Source organism: Chinchilla lanigera, unplaced genomic scaffold, assembly GCF_000276665.1.
Source record: "Chinchilla lanigera isolate Chin_1 unplaced genomic scaffold, ChiLan1.0 scaffold00117, whole genome shotgun sequence".
Lineage (NCBI taxonomy): Eukaryota > Metazoa > Chordata > Mammalia > Rodentia > Chinchillidae > Chinchilla > Chinchilla lanigera.
This window is the reverse complement of record NW_004955518.1, coordinates 1,801,960-1,811,770: the sequence shown is the minus strand read 5'-3', so window position 1 is coordinate 1,811,770 and position 9,811 is coordinate 1,801,960. Positions and strand designations below refer to the sequence as shown.

At 36.7% G+C, this 9,811-nt stretch overlaps 1 protein-coding gene across 1 annotated transcript in view; it reads right to left on the bottom strand.

Annotated features, from left to right (window-relative positions):
• Positions 1–2,620: 2,620 nt before the first annotated feature.
• Lacc1 (laccase (multicopper oxidoreductase) domain containing 1) overlaps positions 2,621–9,811 on the bottom strand; it is a gene marked incomplete at its 5' end in the record, with an annotated part of 15,084 nt that continues 7,893 nt past the window's right edge. Inside the window, 3 exon segments of the mRNA XM_005409073.2 lie at positions 2,621–4,972; positions 5,963–6,123; positions 6,635–6,860. Of these exon segments, the coding sequence (XP_005409130.1) occupies positions 5,964–6,123; positions 6,635–6,860 (386 nt within the window). The 3' untranslated portion in view covers positions 2,621–4,972; position 5,963.

Sequence of the window (9,811 nt, the reverse complement as noted above, 5' to 3'; positions counted from 1 at the left end):
TACATGCTATGTTTTCCATTCTTTACTGTGCAATTTAAAATTTATAAAGAAATGTACAGTTCCACTGCATCCACTGTTTGTGCATATGAATTTATGTTAGGTAGGGCAAAGAGCCTATATACTACACTTAGCATATTTGCCATTAGACATTTAGCACACACACATAAACCCATCAAAACACATACAAAAACACACAGGTAATTGAGCAATGCTTTCTTTAAAGTGCTGGACTTTTATAGCACTGAGTTCACACAAAAATTAAGATAGGTACACTGTAAGAATAAGTTTTTAAAAAACAAGATTTTGAGATAGAAATGATGCAACACATAAGTCACTGTCCTCTTCCATCTTCCAGTATTTGAATCTAGGAGTATTGTTTTGTAATATAACACAGTATACGTGAGTTCCTCCCCCCAAAATCTACCCACACAAAAACAGTTGTTAGCTGTTCTACAAAAGAGTAAGGTGGTTGAGGGTACCTAAATGCTTTTATCTACTTGAAATTATAGTGTCACTAATTTTAAAATTTTTAAAAAATTTTTTGTTTTTTCTGGTACTGCGTAATTTTAAAAATTTTATGCACACATACACAAAAACAGAGATTAAGTCCCCAAGGGTGTGCTAGTCATCTCTCTCCGCGGTGGGCTGGGCTCTGACCACATCCTGTAGGTGCACTTGCTCTGAGTACAGAGATGTTATACCTAGCTGTATCTCATTTGTACCCGGCTTCAGTGGAGGATGGCATTTGGCCGAACCATACAGAACCCTGGCTCAGGTGATCACAGGACCAGAGGGCAAGGCCTTGTGGGCCAGTTAGTGGGAGTGGGCCACGGTCTGAGTATCATCCATCAGCCATCTCTCTTGACTCAGCCTGTACCCAGAAGCCCTAACACCACTGGGAAAATTCTAACTTTGGCTCTCTGATTGTGTGGAGCCAGCTCCAATCCTGTGGGGCACCTGCCTGGTGCTGTGGAAGCAGCTGGGTGCAGACACACACCGAAGATGCTTCCTCTCCCTTTTGTTTTGTGTTTTTTGTGGGTTTTTTTGGTACCCGGAACTGAACTCAGGACTTTCCCCTTACCAGGCAGGCACTTGTGCTGCTGAGCTATATCCCCGGCCCTTCCTGTCCCTTTTCAATCTGATTTCTCATATACAACTTCTCCCTTTAGCCAAAGGGAGGTCCAAAACAGAGGGAAATAAAATGATTTATCTTTATTTTGGAAGTAATTGTTCAAGATGCATAGCTGATGTCTGCATGTTTAGATACAATGATTACAAAATATTGTTAAAGAGAACCAAATTTACACAGGCAAAAGAAGACTGGTTTAACTTTATGCCAAGAAATGGCCACGCTACTTGTGGAAACACTGCCCCCTAGTGTTAAAATAATTTCATTTATTTTATAAAGCATGGACACAGTCACTGTGCTACTTTTAACAATTAAAAATGACAGACAAAAAGACCAAGGCCATACTAATGGTCTATTAAACTTTAGTTTGATAATTAGTAATCCAATAGAAGTCATGCCACAAACTCTCATTGGATTTGCAAATTTAACTCCTCTTGTAGTAAAATTGCAACCAACATTACCTATATGCAGTTAGTAGCAGGGTTTAGATTAAAAACAAAACCTAATAGTTATCAATGCTTTCTACCCTACTAGGATCTTGCAGAGACAATACGATATGATTACTTAATAACTTGGTAGTTCTCAGTTACTGAATCAATACTTCTCACTCAGTGTGGTGGACTGACAACTGGTGGTCAACTGGTAACACCTAACTGAACTGCACCAGTGTGGTGCTGGGTGTGGGAGGCCCACCTGAGGAATGTTGGCAGTAGTGTAAGAGGCAGAACTGGGAAAGAAAAGCTGTAGGGAGCTGTTGGTTTTCCTGATGAACTTAGCTGTTCTCACTGTCGGAGGAGATCAGGACCTTGTAGTCGCTGAGAATGGCTACAGTTTACTTTGGGGAAGCTCTGGTCCTTACCTTTCAGCATCGCTCCAGAGGGGAAAATGATGCACGGTTCAACCTCCTGGAGCAGCTTGTTGGGCTGGCTTTCCTGATATGGACTCGGCTGTTCTGATCATTAAGGGAGCTCGGGATTTCAGTGTCACTGAGGATGGTCGTGGTATTTTTCAGGGGAGCTCTGGTTGTTACTTTGAGTGTCACTTCCTGGCTCCAGTGCAGATCCCTCAGCCTGCTAGCACAGATCCTTCATTCTGCTGGCACAGACTTTCTAGCTTCCACCACTGACCTTTGAACCTTCCCAACACAGATCTCTGAAACACGACTGCATGGGACACTGTTGTGGGTTCTTGGCCTCCAGCTGGACTCGTGTGGGGCATTATTATGGGTTCTAGGTCTCTAGCTGGACTCACGAAGGACACTGCCATGGGATCCAGGCCCTCAGCTGGATTCTTTTTGGTCTTTAGTGTGTGAACAGATTTCCCACACTCTCTTTGTATATGACTCTTTGGGTGACTATTATAAAATAAACCTATAAATCATGTGTCCTGTATCAAATTGTTCCCATTGCAAACTCCTGACTACAATACTCAGTAATAAGGCTAAGTAGACAATTTTTCATTAGATACTTTGTCACAGATAATTGAAAATCATAGATAATAAAAAATAATTTTATTTAGTTTTGAAATATTATGGTATACTGAATAAAATGTGACTGACTACTGCTCTGTAAATCACAGCTTTCAACAAAATAATACAGTGAATAATACAGTGAATTAGAAACTCAAGTCTTCTCAATACATGAAATTATTCCTTAATCTTTATTGTTACCACTAAGCAAAACACTATTTTCCATGAGTCTGAAATTTCTGTGTTGTGTTTACTGTCATCCCTAAATTTGAAGAAATGAGGTATTTTATTCATTTAAATTTCACAGTGGGCTAGAAGATGCATAGAAGAATTAAACCAAACAAGGTACCAAGCTTTGGCAAACTCATAGCACATATTACAATACTGAAACTTCTGACTTATTAACTTTCACTTTTCACTACATTAAACATTTTAATGTTTACAAACCTGTTTTTTAACGTATCCTAGTATTTGAACAAAATTTTAAATGATGTATGAATCAAGAATATTAATGTAAAGTTGAAAATAGAAATAAAATTTAGGTAGTCTTAACTGTAAAACCTGAGAGATTTAAATCACAAAATATATGTTCCAATCTTGTCACAAATTGTGTGACTTTGAATTTCACCTCTATCAGACTGTTTCTCATCTGAGTAAAAAGGGTAACACCTAACCTACGTATTTCATAGTAGCTATGAAGGTAAATGAGATAATACACATTTAAATCCTTTGAAAATACCAAGAAAGTAATATTTGCTGTTATTATACCATATATACACAAGAAATATAGGTACAACATAACAAAGTCTTTTCAAGATGCAACATAACAATTTACTTTAAAAATATACACCTTTTCCCCAAGTTAAATGTAGCTTAACATTTCTCTTTAACCTACAAATATACTTGAAATTACCTGTACAAAAAAATTAAATCCCTTTATTTTCTCAAGTAAAAACTGTCATTAAGAGTCAATATCTGTGCATCTTCTTCCTCAATGCTCTGAAACCTGGCTGTCAGCTTCACTGCAGACAGCTAGCGAAAGACAGCTTTAATAAATAAAACAGCTGATTTGTTCTCAATTCTTGTTTTATTTTATCCTTAAAGACTTCTTTGAGTACCTCCCGCACCTATGCAGGATTCTTCAAAATGACAATGCTCTCTTGTTTTTTATTTCTGAATACTATTATTTTTTGTTTTCTACTGCTTCAGCTTCTTGCTTTTCCAGTGCAGGCGCTGTATGAGGCCGCACCCTTGGGACTCCTTTTGGCACATTCTAATTTGACCCAACAGACTCCAACAGACTCAGGTATCATCTGTGTTTAGCCACCAAATCTGTCTTTTTCCCAACTTCCCTCCTGAATTCCAGTTCTATATTTCTAACTGACGACCAAAAATTTCCATCCATATGCATTTTATTCTGTGGTAAGGTGAAAATCACTATTTTTCCTCTGTCTGAAACTCCCTCCCTGACTCAGTTGGTACTTTGGTAGTTACCTAAGCAGAAATTTTGGAATCATCAGTGATTTGCCTATTCTCCATTTTTATTTTCCACTGCATTATTGGGACTTCATTCTTTTTTGAAATTCTTTTACTGGTCTTACGTAATCTCTCTGCTTCTGCCTCTCACAATAAAAATCCATCATACTAGAGAGGATAACAAGGAAATAAAAATGCTCCTCTGCGTTTGATGCCTATTAATTGCCTGAAAAATAAACTCCAAACTTTTGCATGGCATTTGAGATTCCTATCAATCTATTTCTAACCTGTTTTTCCAGTCTCATTCTGCCCACACTGTTCTATCTCTAAGACATAATATAAATTTCCAGTTTCATTCTCTGGTTCATGATGTTCCCTCATTGCTATGGTTGTTCTTCATTTGTTAAACGCCTATACATACTCTGGGCCCATGTGTCACTTTTGCTGTAATACCTTCTCTATCCTGCCTTTTGAGTAAAATTAGCTACCTTCTTTTTGTACTCTTCTACTGCATTAAAATTAAATTTTAGCTGTAAAGTTTATTTCTTGCAGTGCATTGGACTCAAAAGGAAAAAGTCTTAGCAATTTTGGTTAATTTATGCTTAATATCATACCTGGTAAATAGTAAATATCCAATAGATATTACACAAATTCCTGATTTATGTAATACTGAGAATAACATTTTTGAATCGTCTTCATCTATAAAACATCACACAATTTTTAGTCAATTATCATTTGAATTAAATAAACACCATTTGGATTTGGTAATAACAGTGCAAATATACATCTAAGATGAATTGTCCATTATAATCCTCCATGTTTTACACAAATCAGTTAACTTTTTCCCTTGCCATCAGTTTGGAAGGAGGATGAAAAAATGTAAAAATCCAGTCAAGTATCTGTAAAATACATAGAAATAAAATATGAGCCCCTTACTAGTAAAATTATAATATCAAGGTAAAAATAATAAAATTTATTAAATTTTTGTTTATATTAAAGAACTAAAGACATTATAAAAGCTAAAAATAATAATTCAGTTAAAAATAACTTTGAAAAAATTGCATATATAGTAGACTAAAAGAATTAGTACTAAGTCACTGTCATGATACATTTTTGTATAACTCTTAAGAAACCACCTGTAATAAACACTATTTTACTTATGAAATTATGCTTAACCTTGCTTTCTGACTGTAGGTGAGGCATTAGCAAACCAACCATATTCTATGGGCCCAAGGTGGTCCCTTATTTGGTGTCTTATAAAAAGAAGGTTAACTGACACAAAGACATACCATTCATTTCTGTACTGTCAGTGTCTAAATTTATAATAGGAAAGGTGAGTAGCTGAGATAGATATTATATGCCCCATAAAGCATATTCACTGTACAATTCTTTAAAGAAAAATTTGGTCAACTCTAGTATAGATAGAAGTTAGAAATATAGCTGAAAACTAAGCTAGCTTGCCTCTTTATGGATTTTTTCATTATTCTAGAATTTAAAATCTTTATGCAAAAAATTCTGCTCAGAAATTCAAAAAATGAAAGGTATAAAGATAACATGTCAAGTATACAGTACAGATAAAGATCATATTTTTATACTTTTAACATAAGCCTGCTTGATTATACTTGGTTAACTAGAAAAACAAGTGACTATTCTTTGTATAATAGAGTATGTAACAGAAAATGAATTTTTTGGCCACTATTATGTCACTAAAAAATGTGGCAACTTAACTCTTCTTGTAGGAATAAAAAAAGCAAATTAAATATTAATTTTAAAATGAGAGGAAGGAAAGGCTGAAAGAAGGAAACAAATAGAAGAGTGAAGGAAAGATGGGAAATGGAACTTGAGAGAAGAGAAGAAAGGCCGAAAAGAGGAGAAAGAATCTACTGTACCTCATTCTCTAAGTGATATGAAGCCAATCTGTGTACCAAAGTTAAGGCCATCTCGGACGCAGGAGAAAAACTTTTCAGGATGGCAGGATGTACAGAGGTTGAGATCTTGGTTCTGGTCCTGAATATTCTCTGGAAGAATTCCTCCTTGTTCTAGAAGAATCCTTAAAGAGTTTTCAATGGATAGCAAGAGTGTATTTTACCAGGAGCCAAAGCAGTATAAAAAACATAAATATATTGCTATAAAAGAGCTCCAGGAAAGATCTACTTGGGATAATGTGAACTGTTATTCACTCACACAACACGGACCATGTTGTGTCAGGAAATGATAGCTTTTATCATCATTTGCCACCTAAATTCATATAGAGCTGTACAAACTTCCTGTGAAGTAAAGTATATGCCACCTTTTCTACAGTTTAAGTATGTTTCTTTAAAGTCCAAATGTTTGTTCCTTCATTTTTATATCACTAAGAGATACCAGACAAGAAATTTTCTGTAATTCATATTTTAAAAAATAGACTTCATATTTAAAATGAGTTTCTGTGTATGTTAATTACTTAAATATCTGCCAGCTAAATTGTTCTTGGTGTTATTAATTGTTCTCTAAAATAATTTCCATTTGAGAATTAATAAGCAATAATTAAACTTGTAGTTCCAGAATAAAATCAAATATACCTGGTGGCTTTACGGATGTCGATATAGGGATGTGGTGAGTCAAACAGTCGTACGCATGTAGGATGAAGATTATGAAATGCACTTGCTGATTCCCTGGGAAGAGTAAAACAGCAAGGTCCTACTGAAGGTCCCAGGACAACAATAATGTCTTCCAAACTACAGCCATATTCTGATGTCATAGCGTTTACTGTAGCCATAGCCACACCTAACAAAGTACCTTTCCACCCTAGTAAGCAGAAACAAAAAGAGGTAAGTTAAAACATACAATTTCAAGTGAAATCTATCCCTAAATTAATGATGAACAGATTGTATATTTTTCAAAATCCAGATGTAACAAATCAATCATAGAGACAGGAGATCCTCACTCAGAAGGTCCATGAACTGCTCTCACCGGGGTTCACATATGGGCCCTCTCTCCAGCGCCTAGTGAGGTACTGGAGTGGGTGCTCCACGACCTGCTGGCACTGCGTTCAGGTCCGGGCTCTACTTGTGCCCAGACCTCCTGCAGGTCACAGACACAGGCGGTCCATCATCACCGCCAGTGCAGCCCGCGTCCAGCTCCTGTGTGCGTCCTGAGCTGCCTGAAGACACAGAATCAGGTGGTCCACAAACTGTTGACCCTGTAGTTCGTGTCTGGGTTTGCCTGTACCCTGAACTGCCTGGGGACACAGGTCCACTGGTCTGGGATTGTGCCACCAGTGCAACCCGATTCTAGGTTGTACACATCCCCTGAGCTGTGAGGGGATGCTGGATCAGAAGGACTGCCATCAGCTGACATCACAATCTGCATCTGAGACCTGGGAGAACTAGATACACTTCACCATCTGCTGGAAAACTGCAGACTAAGCAGTGCATCTCAGCAGACACTGAGGGGCAAGCCTGACCACCAGGAAAACTAGGGACAATAGCAGCGTTTACTGAGCTAGTAGGAAAGGGGAGACTGAGATTTCTGCATCTGGTATCAAATATCAAAAGACGAAGGAATAAAACACAATCTTAGAACTCCACCCCACTCAGAACAAGTCCAGGAGACATCGACATAGGAGACCTTGGTAAGCACACACCTGAAATTGCTGAAATGATTGCAATGGAAGTAAAGAAACAACTCCATAAGGTCATAGAAGAGATCAGATCAGAAATAATCTCTCAGGCAAAAAAAGAAATGACAATAATAATGAAAGAACTGCTCAAAACATCTAAAACAGAAACACATAAGGAAATAAAAGAACACAGGCAATGGACAGAAATGTTAAATGAAAAATATAGAAATGAATCAGAACACATGAACCAGATTCAAAGAGACTTCCAGGAAATCAAAGCTTCCACTGAAAGCTGTCAAAACCACTTGAATGAAGCTGAAGACAGAATTTCAGATTTTGAAGACTGCATGGCAGCTAGCAACCATGAAAGAAAGGATCTTTTAAAATCAACAAGGAACCAGGAAAAATCAATTTAACATCTGCAAGATGAGGCAAAGAGTAATAATGTACGACTAACAGGAATCAATGAAACATCAGGAGGCAACATAAACGACATGAAAAGAATATTTGCAGAAATAATAGCAGAAAATTTCCCAAGTATGGAAACAGAACGTGATATACAGATAAATGAGGCATACAAAACTCCAACTAACCATAACTAAAATAAAACTATACCCAGACATATAATAGTCAAGATCCCAGATCTTCAGCAAAAGAACAGAATATTAAAAGCTGCTAGAGAAGAGAAACAGGTTACCTATGAAAGAAAGCCTTTCAGAATCATGGTAGACTTCTCAACACAAACCATCCAATCAAGAACAGCTTGGAGTGAAGTATTTCAGGTCCTGAGATAAAATAGCTTCCAACCAAGACTGATGTACCCCGCCAAATTATCCTTCAAATTCAATGGAGAAATAAAATATTTCCATGACAAGGAACAACTGAAGAACTTCATGAACGTCAAACCATCAATGCTAAGAGTATTAAAAGATATTCTAGACAGAGAAAAACATGAACACAATTTCAAGAACAACAGTAGAAAGGAACCATCAAGAAGACCAAGCAATTAAACAGGTAGGAAAAGTAGGAAACCAACAGCAAGTAAATAACATGACAATGATAAGTCAACACATATAACTTATAACAATAAATGTAAATGGCCTCAATTTACCAATCAGAAGAAACAGACTGGCAGAGTGAATTAAGAAACAAAATCCAGCGATATGCAGTATACAGGAAACACATTTTACTTGAAAGGAAATCCATAAACTGAAAGTCAAAGGATGGAAAACAATCCTCCATGCAACAGGAACCCAGAAAAAAGCAGTGTAGCTATTACGTTTGGAGACAATGTAAATTTCAAACTGACAACAATCAAAAGAAATAAAGAAGGCCACTACATACTTGTTAGGGGAAAACTGCAAGAGGATGAGATAACAATCATAAACATGTATGCACCAAATATTGGAGCAAAAACCATATAAGACAAATCTTAACAGACATGAAAACCCATACAATTAATAACACTATTGTAACAGAGGACCTCAGTACCCCTTCAACACAAAGAGATAGATCAACTGGACAAAAAAATCAGCAAAGAAATAACAGATCTGAACCAAAGCTGTGAACAAATGGACTTAGTAGCTGTATACACAGTGTTCTACCACAGAACATCAGAATACACATTTTTCTCAGCTGCACATGTGACTTTCTCTAAAATAGACCACATTCTAGCCCATAGAGCAAACCTACCTAAATACAAAAGAATTGAAATTATTCCATGCATATTATTTGACCACAGTGCAATGAAATTGGAAATTAATGACAAAAGGAACTCCAAAAACTACATAAACACTTGGAAATTAAACAACCACCTCCTGAACAACCAATGGGTCACAGAAGAAATTAAAGAAGAAATTAAAAAGTACCTACAAACAAATAAAAATGTAAATACAACTCACTGAAATCTGTGGGATGCAATAAAAGCAGTCCTCAGAGGTAAATTTATAGAGGTGAACTCACACAGAAGGAAAACAGAAAGAGAACAAATAAATAGCCTACTGCTGCACCTCAAACTTTCAGAAGAAGAACAATTCAAGCCCAAAGCCCAAAGAAGAGAGGAGATTATAAAGATCAAGGCAGAAATTAATGCAATTGAGATGAAGCAAACCCTCCGAAAAATAAATGAATCAAAGAG